This window comes from Ovis canadensis, chromosome 15 (genome assembly GCF_042477335.2).
Source record: "Ovis canadensis isolate MfBH-ARS-UI-01 breed Bighorn chromosome 15, ARS-UI_OviCan_v2, whole genome shotgun sequence".
NCBI classification, from domain to species: Eukaryota; Metazoa; Chordata; class Mammalia; order Artiodactyla; family Bovidae; genus Ovis; species Ovis canadensis.
The window spans coordinates 37,539,679-37,559,781 of record NC_091259.1 but is presented as its reverse complement, the minus strand read 5'-3'; the positions used below and the strand labels follow the sequence as shown (position 1 = coordinate 37,559,781).

At 52.2% G+C, this 20,103-nt stretch overlaps 2 protein-coding genes across 7 annotated transcripts; one reads left to right on the top strand and one right to left on the bottom strand.

Moving 5' to 3' along the window:
- Window positions 1–477: 477 nt before the first annotated feature.
- C2CD2L (C2CD2 like) lies at window positions 478–10,486 on the bottom strand. 4 transcript variants are annotated; one of them, XM_069553619.1, is made up of 14 exons: window positions 9,704–10,486; window positions 7,624–7,719; window positions 6,936–7,055; window positions 6,662–6,772; window positions 6,458–6,574; window positions 6,249–6,360; window positions 5,998–6,106; window positions 5,026–5,090; window positions 4,805–4,932; window positions 4,541–4,715; window positions 3,518–3,619; window positions 3,237–3,373; window positions 2,864–3,149; window positions 478–1,568 (listed from the first exon to the last, which is right to left on the bottom strand). In XM_069553619.1, exons 1-14 carry the CDS (start codon window positions 10,055–10,057, stop codon window positions 1,357–1,359), a joined length of 2,124 nt encoding a protein of 707 aa, XP_069409720.1. In that variant the 5' UTR covers window positions 10,058–10,486; the 3' UTR covers window positions 478–1,356. The 4 variants fall into 4 exon arrangements, with proteins under 4 accessions (XP_069409720.1, XP_069409721.1, XP_069409722.1 ...); XM_069553620.1 differs by having other exon boundaries at window positions 3,237–3,370; XM_069553621.1 differs by having other exon boundaries at window positions 9,543–10,462.
- A 3,518-nt stretch (window positions 10,487–14,004) lies between these two features.
- DPAGT1 (dolichyl-phosphate N-acetylglucosaminephosphotransferase 1) lies at window positions 14,005–19,765 on the top strand. Of its 3 annotated transcripts, XM_069553609.1 has the most exons (10): window positions 14,367–14,461; window positions 14,577–15,268; window positions 15,569–15,689; window positions 15,852–16,065; window positions 16,336–16,482; window positions 17,606–17,690; window positions 18,240–18,428; window positions 18,743–18,830; window positions 18,997–19,152; window positions 19,236–19,765. In XM_069553609.1, exons 2-10 carry the CDS (start codon window positions 15,108–15,110, stop codon window positions 19,299–19,301), a joined length of 1,227 nt encoding a protein of 408 aa, XP_069409710.1. In that variant the 5' UTR covers window positions 14,367–14,461; window positions 14,577–15,107; the 3' UTR covers window positions 19,302–19,765. The 3 variants fall into 3 exon arrangements, with proteins under 3 accessions (XP_069409709.1, XP_069409710.1, XP_069409711.1); XM_069553608.1 differs by having other exon boundaries at window positions 14,005–15,268; XM_069553610.1 differs by having other exon boundaries at window positions 14,384–15,268; window positions 15,945–16,065.
- The last annotated feature ends 338 nt before the right edge of the window (window positions 19,766–20,103 follow it).

Below are 20,103 nucleotides of genomic sequence, written 5' to 3'. Positions count from 1 at the left end.
GCCAGCTGAGTTCTAAGCGCTTTACTCATTTACTTCTCACCCACACCAAACGATAGCTACTATTAATCACAGTCTCCACTCTACAGATGGGAAAACTGAGGCACTCTGAGGTTACATAATTTCCCCAAGGTCATGCAGATAATTATGTGTGGACCTGGGACTCAGATCCAGGCTAGATCCAGAGCCTCTACTCCAGACTCTCCTATATTCTAGGAGGAGCAGCCTGTTCAAGGAAGGGGAATGAAGATGCTTGTACTAGCTGAAAGGCTTTTTTTCTTCCTGATTGAAATTATCACTACAACTTGACCTTTCAAAGACACTGCGCTCCCATTCTCTCTCCACATGTTCCTCCCTCTGTGCAAGAACTTCACAGACCCAATGTATGTGTCACCTCCCCTACCTGGGTCCCTGTCTCTGATCCTCCCACTCGATTGACACCACGGCCTCACTACCCATTTGCCTTTCAAAGGATGACCATTTATTCAGTTTATAAACTCCAGTTTGACTTTAATAAATTAAATTCCAAGCCATCACACAGCAATGGACATCATCATCTCCCACTATACAGAGGGGCAACCCTACTCTTGCTCCATCATCACCCAGTCTGTAAATAAGACTCCTAAAGCCATCTCTCTGGGGAAGGCTTCCCAGCAGGCTCCTGGCTCCCTCCTTCCAACAGAGCCACTGGTCACAGAGAAGGCATCAAGTACAAAAACGGTAATAAAGGGGGAGGGAGGGATGAGGAGCAGAAGGGGAGGCAGGGAGTGGGGAGTACCTGCCCCCCATCCCGGGCACCAGCCCGGCATTCTATGAGCTGCCAATGTCCTCAGAGGCAGACACTGGTGCTGGTCGGGGTGGGGACCTGAGGGAGGTGTGGGAGCCCCATCCCAAAGGGAATTGCCAACCCTCCTCGGACAGGAGAGAAGGGTCACCTGGGAGAGATGCCCTCTATCCACTGTTCACTGAGGGGCCGGGACCACACGTATAAATAGAAAAGAGAATAAATAAGGGAGAAAGGAGCTGAGCACCCTGGGACTCCTCTGAGGGGGTGGGTGTCAACAGCAGGCAAACGGGCCTGAGGAATGCCCACAGGTGTCAGGACAGAGCCTCCTCTTGCTCCCAGCCACCCACTCCCTCTTCTATGTCCTTGGCAACGGGTGTCCACTTCTCACACGCTTCCCGTTGCAAGTACCCTTCCAGCTGGCCCCACAGCCCAGGGTGGATACGGCTTCCTGGAACTCGGGGGGCTTCCCTGGCCCAGGCTGTTGGGAATCCAGGGAGGGGAATGGAAGGGAATGTGGGGAAAGGGCTGAGAGGACTCCCGCTCTCTCCTAGCTCAGAGGGTGAACAGGGCCCTCAGAGCTGAGGGCTGGGGTTGCCATTGGCCTTGGGTTTAGATTTGAAGGAAAAGCGCTTGATAAGACGTCGAGAAAAGCTGCCAGCCTTCTTTCGGACGCTGGGTGTGGTCGCCGTGTTGGAGAGGTCATCGTGTGATTGGCTCAGACCAGCTTCCTTCTGACGTGGCCTCCGGCGGAAGATGAGCTTCGTGCCGCTGCGCAGAAAGCTCACTGTAGGGGGAGAGGGGAGGCTGAGGGGCGAGGTGGGGAGCAGAGCGTGGAAGAGCATGAAGGGGTCCAAGGCACGGAACAGAAAAAACATGCCCTTTCTGCGAAAAACATGGCGGCGCTCATGGGGTTCTATGTGCACTCCTGAGGAGGAATGTCCCAGGGCTGGCTACTCTGTGAGGACAGACCGACAGTTGGGCCTCTTTACTATAGAAAGAAAAAAGCTGAGCAGAGGTGTTCCTAAAAGCCTGTAAAATCACAAAGGGACAAAGTGGGTTGACCTTGATTGTTGACTAGATTCCAGGATGTGAGCAAAGAGCAGTATGTCTGGAAAACTTTAAAGGGGTAAATTCAAGACCAATATAATGAGAAAGGTGCTTACACAGCAGGCTTTGGACTTAGGACCCTCATTATCCCAAGAAGTGATGCAGGCTTAAATCATAAATAGTTAAAGCCATAAATCATAAATAGTTAAAATAGTTAGAGACGCACTGGCAGAGGGAGGAGGATATTTGGGGCAAGTCTTACAACCTTATAAAGTAGAACTACCACAGGTATGCACCGACTGTGTCACTGCTACAGTCACACTCCTAGGGTTGGCCTAGGGAAGGATTTCTTATAGCGGAGAGAGTACAGAATGAAAGGAAAGAGAGAAGAAAAGAATAAGGGAAGGAAGATATGCCCTTAGATCCGGGAAGAGAGAAAAACAGAGGTTTTTTAAAAAAGGGAAATACTTTTGCGTCTCTTCTTATTACCCGCGCCTGTAAGATCCAAGCCAAGACCCAACGTAGCAAGACCCCAGTCTTTACTCTGGCATGGCTGAAACAGGCTGGGAACTCTGATGATCCCTTGGAGGAGGAAGGAGGAGACTGGCCTGAGGCTCCCATGTCCCTAAGTGTCCAGTGGGACCCAGGTGATGAAACTGGGCATCAAAGCGGGGTGGGGGTGGAACAATGCTAGCACAATAGTTAAGAATTCGCTTGCCAATGCAAGGGACATGAGTTCGATCCCTGGTTGAGGAAGATTCCACATGCCTTGGAGCAACTAAGCCTGTGTGCCACAACCACTGAGCTGGAGCTCTAGCTCCTGGGAGCCACAGCTACTGAAGCCTGCACGCCTAGAGCCTGTGCTGCACAACGAGAAGCCAGCACAATGAGAAGGCCACACACTGCAACAAAGAGTAACCTCCACTCTCTGAAAATAGAGAAAGCCTGCACGCAGCAACCAAGACCCAGCATAACCCCACAATAAATAAGTACATTTTTTTTTAAAAGGAAGGGCTGCCAATATCACCTCACCTTTGTGATCCTTGAGACTGCGGGTTTCCAGGGCACCAGTAGACCCTGTTTCCGACTCAACATCATCCACGGAGGGCCTCTCAGAAATGTCCGAACGTGTTGTCTCATCTGCTTCCTGGACACTCGTGGGACTGGAGAGGGCATCTACGGGTCCTGGGGACATGGCTGGGGGGTCTGAGGGAGGTGAGGAGGGACCTCCGCTGGGCCCTGCATCATCCTGTATTGAGGCGTCCAAGGATGCCGCATAGCCCAGGGACAGTGCCAACTCATCCTGAGCGATGGGCACCTGGCAGGAAGGACAAGTTTTAACGGGCAACAGTGACCCATGAGGGCTTTCTCCCGAGCCCCCCTCCTTTCCCCGGAGCCCTGTTACCTTGGAAACACCCGAGATGATAAGTGTGCTACGCTTGGTGGGTGTCTTCTTGGCTGCCCGCCCACTGGGTTCAGTCAGCTGGCGAATGGCTGTCTCTGCTACAGGGTCCAGGCCGTTGGAAAGGTGGCTCTCCCCTGCTGGATGACGGATACAGAAGACGGGCAACCTGACTCCTCTCCAGCTCCTTCTTGGACTTGAACTCCTGTGCCCCCCGCAAAGTGGTTTTTTACTCCGGGACTCCGGTGTCAATCACCACTCATACTTCCCAATTCCCTACTCACGGCTGCTGCTGTGGGACGTGCTGCTGGGGCCACCACTCTCACTCAGCACCGTCGTCGTCTTCTCGGTCACCTCAACCTTGGACGGGGAGCGGGAGGGGGAGTCTGGTGGGTGGGGGAGGGTCAGTGAGCTGGGAGGTGCTTTAGAGTGGCCCCCACCCCCTACTGTCTTTATTGAGAGGCAGACTTTGTCTGACTCACGACTAAGGCATGATTAATCACAGGGGTGACTAAGAAGATGCCACGGGGACAAAAAGATACCACAGGAACCAATAGGAGTGTGGGAAAGAGCCAGGGGGCCCACCAAGGGCATGAAAATACCGAGAGTGTGCAGAGATGGCATAGGGGTCCAGTGGAAGGAGGGGTAATGCCATGGGACCAGTAGAGCTGGGAGAAATGTCATGGAGAGGCCCTGGAGTAGAATTGCCACTGAGGTCACTGGGTTTGTTGGAGGGTCCCAAGGGCTGCTAGAGGTTGAGGGGTGAGAGAGGGGCAATTAGGCAGCTGGGGCTGGGAAAAGGGAAGATAGACGTGTGAAAAGACAGAGGGGAACTTGGGGAGGTGGAAGTATGAGTACTGTTGTGGGGGCTGGTAGGTCCAGGCTTAAAGGGGAGAGGGCTAGTTAGGGAAATGGACAGATGTACAGGAAAGTTTAGGGCTTCCCTGGGGGCTCAGATGGTAAAGCATCTGCCTGCAATGCGGGAGACCTGGGTTCTATCCCTGGGGCAGGAAGATCCCCTGGAGAAGGAAATGGCAACCCACTCCAGTATTCTTGCCTGGAAAATTCCATGGACTGAGGAGCCTGTAGGCTACAGTCCATGGGGTGGCAAAGAGTCAGACACGACTGAGCGACTTAACTTTCACTTTCAAAGGAAAGTTTGAGAGAGGCATAGGCAATATGGAAGATGTGGTCAGAAAACAGGAGGAGTTGGAATTAGGGCTTTCTTTGCCCCCTCCCTGTCCTGCCATAGATCCGCAGTCCAGGGCCCCTGGCTAGAGCTGGACTCCCAGGCTCCTCCTCTTTACCTAATTTGCCATCTACCCGGGGCCGGGACTGGACAGTGGTGACTGTGGTGACAATGGTGCCATCCGGCATGATGGTCCGGTCCAGCTCAATCTTCTTGGTAGGTGTGATGCTGGGGCGTGGAGTCGAGGGGGTGGAAGTGCCCAGGTTCTGGGGGGAACCCTCCTCATACTGAAGCTGCCAAGGTGGAAAAAGGAAAGAGCCAGGGCCTCAGGACTGGCCTTCCCCTGGGTCTTCCCGTTTCCCCACCGGGGGCAGCTTCTCACCTCTATTGCCATGGTGGCTGCCTGCCCCAGGGCTTTCCCCGGCCCAGGGGTGAGTGGGCACACCTGTCTTCGGGACAGTGGTCTGGAAGGGGAGGCCACAGACAGTGTGGCCTGGCCCAAGAGTTCAGCTGGGGAAAGGGGTGGCACTGTGAGTTGGGTCCATGACCAGGCAGCCCCACTCAGCACCCACCCAGAGATGCTCCTTCCTGCCCCATACTCACTGTCTCCACAGCCGCTACTCCTCAGCACTTTGAGGATCAGCTCCCGGCTCTGGGGGCCCAGATCCCTGTGGCCAACAAGAGGTGGGGCAGGGAGGGGGAAGATTAACAAACTGAATCCACCCTTGAATTGATCACAGGCCAGAGGCAGAGAGTGCATGTATGCATGCTCAGTTGTGTTTGACTCTTTGCGACCCCATGGAGTAAAGCCCACCAGGCTCCTCTGTCCACGGGATTTCCCAGGCAAGAGAACCAGTGAGTTGCCATTCCCTCCTCCAGGGGAGCTTCGAAACCTAGGGATCAAACCTGCATCTCCTGCGTTGGCAGGCAGATTCTTTACCACTGAGCCACCTGGGAAGCCCAGAGGCAGAGAGAGATGGATGTAAATAAGATGGAACAAGTGCTCCAATATGCTTCTAAATACAGACTCTTCCTTAGAAAATGGGACAGGGCTGAGCAGGGACCATACTCCTCAGCTGGGCATTCAGAAATTCCAGGTTCCTGCCTTTCCAGTCTCTGTGTTGAATCACCTTCTTTTTCTTTTACTCATGTTGTTCCCTCTGCCGTGAACCCTTGGTCTCTCACACTCTGTTGAAATCCTACTTTTGTTCAAAGGTGTGGTTTAAATGCCACTTCCTCCATGAAGCCTACTCTGATCTTTATTTTTGTGGAATTAAGCTCCCTCACCTAAGCATGCCCGTGGCACTTTTTACAAACCTGGACTGGAGCACTTATACCATCTTCTTGACGCACATCTGTCTCTGCTTTGAGCTGGTGATCAACTTAGGGTTGAGGTAGGTGCATCTTGATCATGTCTGTAGCCCTTGGGACTAGGCCAGGGCCCGGCATACAATAGAGGCTCACAGCAAAACTTAAGAGCTGAAAACAGCTGATTCATGTCAGGGCTCCGCTGGAAGGACTTGATCTCAGTCCACGCATGGGAGCAGGGGTGGGGGCTGGGGAGTCACTCCTTACAATGTCAAGTCCTCGCTCCACTCCACCTCAGGCCCAGCCCTCGTGGGCTTGGTCCACTTCTGTTGCATGGGGTTGTCGAGCTCAGCTACACAGCACACTTCCCCAGTGCCTGTGAGGAACCACAAACGTAAAAATGCTCATATCCAAGCTGAGAGGCCATTGAGTAGTAGAAAGGTAATACCCTGGGCAGAGGGGCCAGGAATGCCTGCAGCCACAGCTTTGGTAGCCCACCAGAAGCTTCTGGCTCTCACCTTCCAGCTCACCTCCCAGGTGAGATGCTCGAAGCTGCCTTAGGAATAACCGGATAGGTCTGGGGATGGATGGCTGGGCCTGGGGCGCCATGGGTGGCTTCTCACTGGGAACCTAAGAGCAGGAGGAGGTAAAAAGAGCTGCAAGAATCCCAACACAGTACACTGGAGACAACACGCACGCAAACTATTTGCTTTGAGTGCCTACTCACCAGGCCCCCAGGGGCAGAGCAAGCCCTGAGGTTGACCATCATAGCTGGCTGGGTGCTGACTATGGCATCCTCAATCAGCTCCTCAATAGTAGAGAGCTCTACTTGCTCCTCACCTCTCTGCAGGGAGGGGAACAAGGAAGTGAGGCCCTCAGCCCTTCCTCCCCCTCCCTGTTCTGTCTCTTCTCTCCAGCCCTTCCCCCTTACCTCCCTGGCTTGCAGCTTGGGAAGCACCGTCAGGCTGAGATCTGGGCGATCAGTGAAGGCCCAGGATACAAGCAGGCCTTCGCCAAGGATTTCCTCCAGGTTGACTTCCAACTGGGGACAAGGGATAAAGGGACTGGGTTGACTTGCCCGACTCCTCCAACCCCTTAGGACCCTCTCTTCCCAAATTCCATCTTAGAGAGGAACCAAACCAAAAAGGCAGAGGCAACTGAACCTCCCGCCCCCTGCCCAACTCCATTTCCCACACCCCCTCCACCTGTGTTGGAGGCAGTGTCAGAGTGACGTGGTAGGTCTCCATGGAGACGGCAGCGGGGGACTGCTGGGTCACAGAGACTGGGAACATCACCTCCTCAGCGGAGAGCTGGCAGTGCAGCACCTGAGACAGCCAAGGCATGGAGGCAAGGTCAGGCATGGAGGAAGATGCTCAACTCGGCCCTGCCCTGTCCTGCCTGGGAGTGGGTCAGCAGACCCCTCTCCAGTTTCCCTTGGGAATCACCTTTTGGAGGGTCCAACTCTTTTGCAACTCCTTTGTGACCCCAAGGACTGTAACCCACCAGGCCCCTCTGTCCATAGCACTTCCCAGGCAAGAACACTAGAGTGGGTTGCCATTTCCTTCTCTGAGGGGATCTTCCCGGCCCAGGGATGAAACCTGAGTCTCCTGCGCTACAGGCGTATTCTTTACCACTGAGCCACCAGAGAAGCCCTTGGAGTGGTCATAAATTCATAAAAGAATGATAAAATTCAGACTTCTCCAGAAAAATGCAGATATGCACACAAGTACTACATTTTGCCTGTAACTTCAATGGGATTCTCCGACCTCCTGAAGCCAATTCTGGGATTCCTAAGGCATTCACAGACTTCAGGTTAGAACCCTCAGAGTAAAGGGAACTCAGGATCAGCCCCCACCCCAGTCCTAAAGAAGGCAGTACCCATCAGACCCTTACCATGGTGCGCTCTGATTGGTCTATGCAGGTCACATGACTGATGCTGGCTTTGGGTGGGAGTTGGGGCACCTCCTCAAAGGCGATTTGGATGGAGCTCTGGGGAGTAATGTGGGCATAAGGTCAGGTCTCTGGAGCTGCCCCCGCAGGGCTGACCTACTCAGTTGCTGGCTAGGCCCTGGCACTGCAGACGCCTCAGCTGCCGGCTGGCTTCTGGCTCCTCCTTGGCACAGGGCTTTAGGACAGGAAGTGTTTCTTTTGAATCACACCTCTTCAGGGGTCTGCAGGTGTGAGGCAGACCTGGGGAGCTAGACCACCTCAGAGACCAGATCACCTTGAGCTGAAGACCCTAGATTCCTCCTTGAATGCCAGGAGCCTTCCTCCTCCCCCTACCTTCTTCCCTACCCCTGAAGAAAGGTGTGCATAGAAAAAATAATAATAAAGGTGTTGGTGCCACCTATATATCCTAGCTGGGCAGGGAGAGACACGGCTGAGCCAAGGGTGAAAGCAGTAGAACCACTTATTCAAGACAAGAACTAAGCCTTCTTCCAGCTAAATGGGATGTGGAGGCACAAAGTATGACTCTACCCATATTCTTGGAGATGAAGGCTAGCTCAGCATGGGGGAACTTTACCAGAGGAACTGGGAAGAAAAGCAAGCTCAGAGGGCTCAGCAGCCAGGGACCTGGCTAATTCCTCAAGGCAGAGAGCAAGGTGGCATTAGGGAGCAGAAAGCTGCTTAGCTTAGGTGTTGTAAGAGCTTCCTAATTCTTCCATAGTGGAAGCAAGCTGCTGCAGCCCCATCCAGGGAGCAGGATGGGAAGAACTGAGGAGGGGGCACAGACAGAAACAAATCCACAGGGCTCATTTGCCTGGCAAACTGGGGAAAGCCAACTTCTCTGTTACTGTAGCAGTCTTGTCCGAAGGTCAGGCCAAGGGAGATGGGTGGTTAGAACCCCAATCTTCCCACCCCCTCCAAGGGAGGCTAATGTCCAGCTGAGTCAGCTGTCTTGGGGAGTCAGCTGTCTTGGGGAGTTGGTCGTCTTGGGGAGTCAGTCCTGACAGAGGAACAAGGTACAGGGAGAGCTGGGTGGAAGACTGAGTTCATGGTGCAGACTGACAGATGCTGTCTGGCTTTCTGGTCAGCTGGGTGAAGGAGGAAGAGCACTTTCTTGTGTGTCTACTTCTGTTTCCAGGCATCTGGGCAGCTAGTTGAGTGAAGCCCTCCAACTAGTGGTGGCTGGAAATGGAGAACCTTCTGAGCGAGGCGGTTCACAGGCTGTGAAGGCCAAGAAGAGTGGGGACCCCAAGACAAGGAGGTCTCACTTCCCACTCCCACCTCAGTCTTATGACCATGCTTCCTGCCCCACTTCCTAGGAGGCCAGCTGCTGGTGGCGCAATGGGAGGAAGTAGGCTGGGCTGGTTTGTGACTGACCCTCAAGGGACTGCTCTAGGCTCATATGCTGGGAGGGCCATGGATTGTCAGTCTCCTTTCCACCTGAACACCTTTCCTTCCACACAGACATGGCAGGGAGCATGAAGAAGGATGTGTTAGACTGGAGCAGTGAAATTACTGAGGGATGGGGTGAAGGGTGGGATTCAGGCTTCTCAGGGACCTGCCTGGTCACACCAGGGATCTGGGGCATGAAGTGCTGACTGGGTGTGGTGGCAAGAGGACCAGGCAGATTCTTTCACAGGTGCACCTGTCTCTTTTCGATGCCTGCCAGCCCTGCTCTCCCCCCACTGCCCCCCCCCCACACACACACACAACCAGCACCTAGGCTAGGCGGAAGTGCCCTGGGGCACAGGGATTAGTGTTGCTATGAGAACAGCAAGTTGTGCACCGGTTTGGAGCCAGAGTACCTAGACCACAGGAATAGAAAATTTGGGATATAGCTGGATTTCCACAATGCCCAGTCACACCTGCACCCTTCTCTCTGATCCCAGAGGGGAAGAGATGCCATGGGGTTCCTCAGTTGATCCCCACCCCCATACGATCCTCCTGGCCTGAGCAGTCCTTCCTCTAAAAAAAAAAAAAAAAAAAAGGCAGAGTGGGGGGACCATCTAGGTCCTGTCCAACTCACCCCATCCCTGCAGGCCTGCTCGTTCAGCGCTCGAACCCAAGCCCGCTGCCAGTTCTCCCGGAAAGACTTGAAGGCGAAGAGAGATGCCAGAAGGCCCCGGACGCCTGGCTCCTCGGGTGCGCCGGCCCGAGTTGCCCTTAGCCTCAGCAGCGAGCGCCACACGCCCAGCTCCCGCAGGGAGACGGCGGGCTCGGCAGCGAAGGCGGGTCCCTGGCCCCGGCCCCCGCGGGCCCGCGCCAGCCACAAGCCCCGGGCATACTGCAGCAGCCAGCCCAACACCGTGAGCAGTGAGGCGGCGAAGAGGATCAGCAGGGCTGCCCAGCCCACGTCCCGCTGCCCCCAACCCGGATCCATGCTCCGCGTGGGTTCCGGTCCCGGTTCCAGCTCAGGCTCAGCCGCTGCCCCGGGGGAGCATGGCCCGGGCGGGCCGCGGGGCGGGGGCGGGCTCCCCCGGGGCTGGGCGCGCGGGATTGGGGGCTCTCCGGGGCTGGGTGCCCGGGACTAGGGGGTGCCACAGATCGAGAAGAGGAGGTTCCTGGGGGGTCGCGACGCCGGGGTCCCTCTCTCCGTAGTCCGGGGCCCTCCTCGGTTGATCCGCCAGTGCGACCCGGGTTAGTCGCCGGCCAGCGCCCGACTCCTCCCACGGCGGGCGCCCCGCCGGACCCGGGCGGAGACTCGTCTGCAGAGACGCTGTGGCTCACGGGCCGGCACCGGCTCCCGGAGGGCTGCGTGCGCAGAGCTGACACTGACAACACGGCCGGCCCCCCGCCCCCACCCTGCCTTAAAGGAGCCGCACCCGCGGGGGCGGGGCTTAGGGAGCCGGGAACTCCAGCTCTGGAAGACTGTGGGAGGAGGAGCGGAACGGGGAGGAGGTTCCTGGGTGGGAAATAGGCGGGATCTTTAACTACCCCGCCCCATCCTGGAATCGGGGGTACTCCTGCTCCCCTGAGCTCAAGGTAAGAGTAAGCAAGAGTAACTGCACTCAAAGAGATGCCGCCTCTGCTTTCCCCTACGCTCCTTAGCTTTCCATAGTTTGGACGCCTGTGGGGTTAAAAAGGAGGTACCCCCTGTGGATAGCATCAACCCCTTATCCCAACACTCCCAGGTTCCGTAGCTTCTTGGTTCCTAGCCGAAGCTAGGCTCTGGGTGTGTAGCTGCAGAGCATCTGTCCTAAACAGAAGTGCCTGGCAGAGGTCCAGCTGATACCCACCTGAGAGAGGTTGAGAACATGGAATATTGACCCCCCTCATCCTAAGAGACAGCCTATTAACCTCCTTGCTCGTGTGGGTTTGTTCTGGAGATACTTCCCAAGCCTGGGGCTGCTTCTGTTTTTAAAAATAATGTATTTCCATAGTAACAGCTTCTGCCTAAGGAGCATGTGTAGAGGGGTTGGTAATGAGAAGGGAGCTGGCACTGCAGCACTGGACTATCAATAGATTCAGCCAGAGGACTGAAATATATGATATCTCAGCACGCATCCAAAAATGTTATAGGTACACTCTGGCCTCAGAATCCATCCCTTTTCCTAGATGTAAGGGGATGGATTCCATTCCTATAGGATAGAGGCTTGTCATTGCTTTCTGGAGGCAGGGGAAGGAAAATTCTACAAAAAGATTCAGAGGAATCTCCATTCCCCAAGAGGCCCTTTTTCTCTACATATATATGGCAGGCCTTCCTTAGAGAGGTAAACAGGAAGGTGTTAAGTATCGCTCTCCCAAATCCAGTCATTAGTCTGAGCAATGAGCACATGGAAGTAAACAATGTCCTCTTAAAGTGTGGGGCTGCAGAGCTAAGCAGAACCTGCCAGGTTAGCGACAGGGTGCCTGAGCCATGGGAGGTGTAGGAAAGCCTGGGGCATCCCCAGATTTCACTCTAAGGAATGGGGTGTGGGTGACCTTGCTGTGGCCCTGCCCATGCATCATCATTGGATCCCTCAAACTATAGGTTTCCCTTGTAGCTCAGTAAAAAACGTGCCTGCAATGCAGGAGACCGGGGTTTGATTCCTGGGTCGGGAAGATCCCCTGGAGAAGGAAATGGAAACCCATTTCAATATTCTTGCTTGGGGAATCCCATGGACAGAGGAGCCTGGCGGGCTACAGTCAGTCGTTCGGATCGCAAGAGTCAGATGTGACTTAGCAACAAAACTACAAACTACAGAAGTCCTAGAGTGTGGATTTTAGAGGGCAAAAAAAAGTGGGGACCCTGTATTAACTCATCTCTCTTCCCGCATATTCAGTCAAGATACTTTAATATAATGAAGTCAACTCCTTCAGGAAAACAATCATGTTTATTTCAGTTTGTGTCCCTACAGTACTTAAAAGTTTCCCAAGCACAAATTCTTTGTAATTTTAAGAAGTCTAACAGAGGGACTTCCCTGGTGGTCCAGTGGCTGGGACTCTCTGTGCTCCCAATGCAGGACCCCCGATTTTGGTACCTGGTCAGAGAATTGGATCCCACGTGTCACAACTAGGAGTTTGCATGTCACAACAAAGATCAAAGGTCCTGCATGACGTGGCTGGGACCCAGCACAGCCAAATAAATAAATATAAAGAAGCCTAACAGAAAATATTCCAATATACATGTAAACACTGAGATATTCTATACTGTTTCCATCTTTTGAAAATCTATTTGTATCATCCAAGGGGAATGGGAGATCTTGGGGCTTGCTGATAAAGGAGAGGCAGGAAGAAGTGGAAAAAAGTAACTCAGCTGCCTGGAAAAAGCCACAGATATGGTCCTGTAAGTGTCATAGATCCAAACCCTCCAAAGCTGTCTCATAATGACTTGTTCAGCACTGTGAAACATTTCTAGGACAGTCTTTTCAGGCAATCGGACTTAATAATGCATTGGCTTTGCTTACTGGAAGGTACTCAGGGCTCCCTAGCAGGAGATGTGCATCTCAGACCTTGCCTGCTCAGCCCAAGAAACCGGCTGAAACCGTTGACAACCCACCTGATCCATGGATCCTAGGATGAACATCAGCATATAGGCAGATGCTTTGAACTTGTATCAGGACAGGCACAAAATTTCAAGTGTGCCCAATCATGTGTTTGTTTCTCCTTGTGAGTCTGATAATCAATTGGGCATTTACCATCATGGGAACAAAAATATTCCGATTATATAATAAGTATCCAAGTAACCATGTTCTGATAGTAACAGGTATCCCTGTTACTATCCATGAATCCCCAGTGTCTTGTTTTTGAACAAGTCCCCTACCCTCTTCCAGTGGAGGTTGTGGGGGAGGGCTAACGATTTCTGGAGAAGAAAGAGACAAAGGTTCCCAATGCCAAGATGGGAAGATTTATTAGGATTGGCCTCCTAATTAAACAGGAAATAGATACAGACTATTCCTCAGACCTCCAGGGAGTCTCAGCCTGCTCCTGATCAACCAGATATCTGAATGCTGCCTCCTCTGGGGCTCTCACAAGCTCCTCCTTTCCACCTGCTCCTGGTGTCTCACTTTCCCTGTTTGAAAGGCCCTTCCACTCTTGTCACATACTGAAATCTTTGGAGATATTACTCCTCCTCAAGGTCCTCTCACTTCCCCTGGTCACAACTAATTGTTCTCTCCTATTGCCCTCTATACCTCTTTCAGATGGAGACTCATTATATGTGTTTATGCCTTCTATTCAGATATCTGTGTGCTTAGCCCCAGGGGGACACCCTGTGGAACAGAAAACACTTTGCCTCTAGGGAATTACAGATGCACACTCATGTACCCATGTGCAGCTAGCTGCACACTCACACACAGAAAAACAATACCAGTGGGATAATAAGTACTGAAAAACTGGTAGAATACAACTATCAATAATTACTGGCTTGATATATATATATATAAGCCGTATATATGGCTTTATGTTGTTAATTAGAGCCACCTTCAGATGGCTCAGAGGTTAAAGCGTCTGCCCACAATGCGGGAGACCTGGGTTCGATCCCTGGGTGGGGAAGATCCCCTGGAGAAGGAAATGGTAACCCACTCCAGTACTCTTGCCTGGAGAATCCCATGGACGGAGGAGCCTGGTGGGCTACAGTTCACGGGGTCGCAAAGAGTCGGCCACGACTGAGCGACTTCACTTTCAAGTAGAAAGGAAATTTGAGAGACAAGAGGGACTACCTTTGGCCTAAAAAGAGTCAACCTGACTCCGACTTTTATTCCAAAGAATGAAGAAACTATCAGCATACTTGAGTTCTCTCCTCAACTTCCTCGTGATGATTTCTTCCCTGAGGACTGGAAATCATTTGCCACCTAACAGCCTGTGAATGCGTGAACAAGGGAAACAGGTGCCAAGCAAAAGGCACCTGACCTGGAGGGAGAAACCTGCCTGGGAACTCCTCAGGTTTACAAGCCAGAACTTTGGGGTCTGATTCTCCTACTTAGTTCTTTCAAAAGCCTCGGCCTCACCTCCTCGGATTGGAAGGCTGCCACAGTCTAATGATCCCGCACGAAGGAAAGTCAAGTACTGGGTTAAATCCAAGACCTGAGAGCACTCCCAGCCCCATCAGTTCTGAAGTGCGCCGCTATGTTGCCCGGCAACTAACTGCTACTGCGGGGGTAGAAGGTGGGTGGGATGATGAAGGAAAAGTACCTGAATCAAGGACACCGGAAAACATGAAGTAGGAGGGGCTTTTCAAGTGTCGGCGCTTAAAATTTACATCATCTTCCAAACTGTAGCTGAGTTTCGGGGAACTGAGTTGTGTTTAGCTTGGCTTCCTTCTCAACGTTGACTACCTTGGCGACCGGTTTTCTACAAGGAGCAGGTGCTGCTCCACATCCTTATCCCGCCTGCCCTCCCCCTGCCCCTCCTGCTTCCTGTAGCCATCTTCCCGGTTCCAGAGGCGTCCCAGAGTAAACGCCAGGCATTGGCTCTTTTAGCGTGACCAGCAGAGGCCGACGGAGCTAAACCTGACGTGGAACCAAAAATAAGCCGCGTCAGACACGTGGTACAAGGAGGCGTTCATCTTGGAACCGGGCAAGGAGTTTTTCCGCTTTGGGCTGTACATCTCTAATATGATGTGGCGAAAGAATCTGCTTTTGTTTGTCCTTCTTTAATTGCTTTTCCAGATCCCTGGTGATGATTCATCTCTCGAATCAGGGGTTTGGTTTAAAATCACACTTCTGTCCCCACTGTTATGCCCGTATTAAAAATGGCCGCCTCCTTCCAGTGATAGTTGCTCTGCGAACTAGATCCGGGCGGAAACAGTGGGTAAGCAGAGGCAGAGGGGCCAGAGCCAAGGTTGCTTCATAGAGGCTCGCGGGAGTCCCGAAGGCGGCTCAGGTCAGAGTTGTTGGGGTTTGCTCAGGCTGCTGTAGGAAGAACCAGCCTGTGGGGAGCTGCTACATCTTACTGCTGGAGCTTGCCCATTAGCTAAGAAGGCGGCCGAGTGGGCCCCCTGGCAGGTCACCATGTGGGCCTTCCCGGAGTTGCCTATGCCGCTGTTGGTGAATTTGATCGGCTCGCTGATGGGATTTGTGGCCACACTCACCCTTATCCCTGCTTTCCGAAGCCACTTCATCGCCGCGCGCCTCTGTGGCCAGGACCTCAACAAATCCAGCCGGCAGCAAATGTGAGGGGCCGGGCAGCGGGGGGGAAGGGGTGGGCAGAGGCGGGGACTGGAATGCTTGACTGCGCGCTAGACGAAGCGCTAACCTAGCAGCCAGCCCGGGATTCTGGGAGGTGGAGGGCAGATCTGGTTAGTATTGGGGAAGGGATGGAGGCGGAAAGGTGGCACCCTTGGGTGTATCTGGGATTCCAGTGGTGGTGCCCTTCCCCACCAAATTAGGTGACGGTACTGCTTGTATTAGTGAGTGACCACGCCCCCTTTCCCCTTTTCCCCCCCTTCACCTGACTTGCTGCTGGGCCACAGCCCAGAGTCCCAGGGAGTGATCAGCGGTGCTGTTTTCCTTATCATACTCTTCTGCTTCATCCCTTTTCCTTTCCTGAACTGCTTTGTGGAGCAGCAGTGTAAAGCCTTCCCCCACCATGAAGTAAGTGGGTTAGTGCGGGCGGCTGCCTGGGGCTAGGGCTAGGAGTTAGTGAAATTATTTGGGTTTGCGGGGAGGAGCTGAGAACGGGCGAAAAGACGGGTCTTGAAAGGAATGGTGAAGTGGGAGTAGGCTGGAGCCATGACATGCCCGAGCCTCCCCCAGTTTGTGGCCCTGATAGGTGCGCTCCTTGCCATCTGCTGCATGATTTTCCTGGGCTTCGCGGATGATGTGCTGAATTTGCGCTGGCGCCATAAGCTGCTGCTGCCCACAGCTGCCTCACTACCTCTCCTCATGGTCTATTTCACCAACTTCGGCAACACGACCATTGTGGTACCCAAGCCCTTACGCCCGATCCTTGGCCTGCATCTGGACTTGGGTGAGTAGCACTGCCACTTCTGCCCCTGTGACCCCTACTGCAGGGCACCCTTGCCTTCCGTGAGATATCCGGCCGAGCATCCTTCCTGGTGCTCCACATTCTCCTTCCTGTTTTGTCCCCACCCCCCCCATCCCCCCACCCCCGAGTCTTCTTAGATCCTTTTGTTGACCTTTCATCCCACACTTGGTCCTCACCACTTTTGTCAGAGGAATATCCTTAAATCCTCATTCCACAGGCGGCATTACTTTTCTTACTGTCTTCTTCCCGCAGGGATCCTGTACTATGTCTACATGGGGCTGCTGGCAGTGTTCTGTACCAATGCCATTAATATTCTAGCAGGAATTAATGGCCTTGAGGCTGGCCAGTCACTCGTCATTTCTGCTTCCATCATTGTCTTCAACTTGGTGGAGCTGGATGGTAGGTGGGATTGGAATAGGGAGAGAAGTCTGAGTGTTAAGGAAGCGGCCTGATCTCTGGGTTTGGGGAATTCAGAAAAAATGTGATATGTGAGTAATTACGGAAAATAAGGGGAGCTATTTACTTATTAATAGTAAGTTACAAATAGTAACTAAGATTTGTTAAATGTGAGAAAGAAAGCCTAGCATTTATAAACGGTTTGTCACTAATAGGTAGGCCATAGCCTTCTCCTATTGAACATAAACAATTTTATAAAACCCCAAATCAGATAGGGTAACTCCATCTGTGACCAAAACCTGACCCTCTCTATAGCTGTGTCTCAGAATAGACAAAACCACAGGAACACAGTACATCTCACAATGACCAAGATCCCCTGCTGGCTAAAATGAATGGTTGCTGCTTCCTTCTGATAACAGTTCAGTTCTTCTCACTTCTTGGATAAAAATTATTAAGCTTCTCAATCATGACACTAACCCTGCCGACAGCACCCAGTCCAGGGCAAAACTCTGTTTCCTTGCATCCTCTGCAGAATTACTTAAATCCTATAACAAGTCCTCCTAACACCTCCTTACTGCGGCATCCTAAGGTTCCCCACAGTGTGTGGGTTCCAAAGTGTCCCTTATTACACCTCAGTAAACCTAGCTTTGCCTCCAGGCATGTTTCTAGTGGTCTTTGGCTGAAGGACCTCCATAAGGGCTTATTAAAGTTAAGCACTTTAAAAATGTAATCTCACTTTAAATTCTGTAGCAGCTCTATGTGGCAGGTATTTTTTATCAACTTTTTTCACAGATGAGAAACTGAGATTCGGAGAAGTTAAACGTGTCATGATACGTTAAATGTGTCATGATCAAGCTCACTCAGAAAGTAAAGCTGATATTCAAACCAGGGTGTGAATGGTCTGAACCAAATGTAAGACAGTAACTAGTTTAGGAGGGGTTCATGAAAGAGGTGAAGTATTGGAAATTGCCTGGGCGATATACAAGGGGTAGTGAGTCCTTGAGACTTTAGAGAGGTGGACTGTATAGCTTGGGAAAGAACTTAGAGACAGAGGAAAATAGGACCATGATGTGCAGGGGAAGTGGACATCAACTTGTCCTTCTTTCTTTTCCCCCTTCTTCCAAAGGTGATTATCGCGATGATCACATCTTTTCCCTCTACTTCATGATACCCTTTTTTTTCACCACCTTGGGACTGCTCTACCATAACTGGTAAGTAGGCCTGTGGACGGGGGGACAGCTCTTTAGACATGTGGCAGGTATTGTCGTGATTGTGACCCATCTCCTGATACAGAGGCTAAACCTGCACATCTCTGTATTTTCTCTGGGTCTTTAGTTGGTTATGTTCTTAAGTCTTGGTCTTCCCCAGTGGCTCAGCGCTAAAGAATCCACCTTCAATATAGGAGACCTGGTTCAATCCGTGGGACAGGAAGATTCCCTGGAGCAGGACATGACAACCCACCCCAGTATTCTTCCCTGGGAAATTCCATGGCAGGCTACAGTTCATGGGGTCACAAAGACTCAGACATGACTGAGGGACTTAGCATGCACACATTCGCAAATCAGTCACTGGGGCAGATGCTGTGGAGCCCCCAGGAATAGAAGGAATCAGGCCCTTGGTTCCTGGAGAGTTGCTGGGAGAGCGGGAACCCTCTCTGAGCCAGATCTAGCCAGGGCTAGCCCAGTGCCCAGGATGTGTAATGTGAGATAAAGGATTGCTAACACCTCTTGCTGCTGGCTCAGATCCTCTCCCCCACGCAGGTACCCATCACGGGTGTTTGTGGGAGATACCTTCTGTTACTTTGCTGGCATGACCTTTGCCGTGGTGGGCATCTTGGGACACTTCAGCAAGACCATGCTCCTCTTCTTCATGCCCCAGGTGTTCAACTTCCTCTACTCACTGCCTCAGCTCCTGCATATCATCCCCTGTCCTCGCCACCGTATGCCCAGGTAGCTTTGGGGCTTGAAAGGGACATCATAGCTTTGTCACTTGGGATGCCTTAGACATTTGCTGTGCAAAGGGAGTGGGCCCAAAGAAGGGCTTTCTCCACACAGTTAGCCCTTTATACATTACAGAGCACATTTAGTTACATGATCTCATTTAATGTTCACAGGAGCACTGATCACACAGAAGTATGCAGCAGAACCAGAAATAGATCGCAGGGTGTTTGACTCTATATTCAGTGCTCTTTCTATGAGTTAACCACAGTGAGGAGAGTTCTTTGTGTAGTGGCCCAGTCACATGAAGCTCTCTTCCCCTGCAGACTCAATACCAAGACAGGCAAACTGGAGATGAGCTATTCCAAGTTCAAGACCAAGAGCCTCTCTTTCTTGGGCACCTTTATTCTAAAGGTAACAGGGTAACAAGGAGGTAAGGCTCTAGGCTGCCATTCTGAATTCAGGGAATGGGAAAACCTAGGCCTACATCAGACCCGAGGGGAGTTTGCAAGCATTCAGCAGATCCCATTCCTGAAGCATAAGTATTAGCAAAAGTTCTCTCCACCTTTGGCCTCTCCAGGTAGCAGAGAACCTTGGGCTACTGACGGTGCGCCACAGTGAGAATGAGGATGGTGCCTTCACTGAATGTAACAACATGACCCTCATCAACTTGCTACTTAAAGTCTTTGGGCCCATGCATGAGAGAAACCTCACCCTCTTCCTGCTGCTGCTACAGGTGCAATGCTATTGGGGGTGTGGTTTACACTTCCTTGTCTCCCTCTCTCCAGGGTTCTTACTATAGTTCGTTTCTCCTTGCAGGTCGTTGGTAGTGCTGTCACCTTCTCCATTCGGTACCAGCTTGTCCGACTCTTCTATGATGTCTGAGGCCCCGATCCATTGCCCTTTGCTTCACAGCCTCCGGGGTTACTGACTCAGGCCAACATCTCCTGGACCAAGACTGCCAACTAGCCCAGGCCTCTCCCACCCTTCATTTTCCTCCAGATTTTGTTCTCAGCATTTCCTTTCCCCTGTGATTATTGACACGTGGGCCTGTCTCGCTCTCTAATGACTGGTGATTGGACTTTGCCTATGGCTTTCTTCAGCTTGCCACTCTCCCTCTCCATCCCATCTTTGCTGCCTCCTAAGTTGGGGTACTGTAGCTTTTATGCAATTGCCCACAACTCTGACACTCAAGGAGAATGCTGGACTTGGGGACAGAACCCTGGCTGGGGATAGAGACACAGGTTCAAAGGTGACTTGACATTTGACTATAAATTAAGTATTCTGATGATTAAGAGCAGACCGGGGGCCAGGTGCTCCCAGTGGTGACAATAAAGTATTGTCTTTTTCTTGTTGTTCCTATAGGTATATTTCCTATGTGGGCATTGTAGGGTGGATGGGGAAGGTTGAAGGAGGTATTTCCTCGGAGAGGATGCCTATCTCTGTCCCATCCTTTTTTCTTTCTTTCTTTTTTTTTAAGTACATCAGGCGCCTCCTAGCAAGAAGTGATCAGAAAGAACAGACCAGACAGAACATGTTGAATAAATGTGAAATCTGCTGCTTGGGTGGCATAAAGGGCCATAAGATTGGGGTTATCTGTTCTCTGGGGTAGGGTTGGACTTTAAGTGGGGGTCTCATTCCTTCCCTTTTTCACTCTTCTTTTGCCAGGTAGGAGGAGGGAGTGACC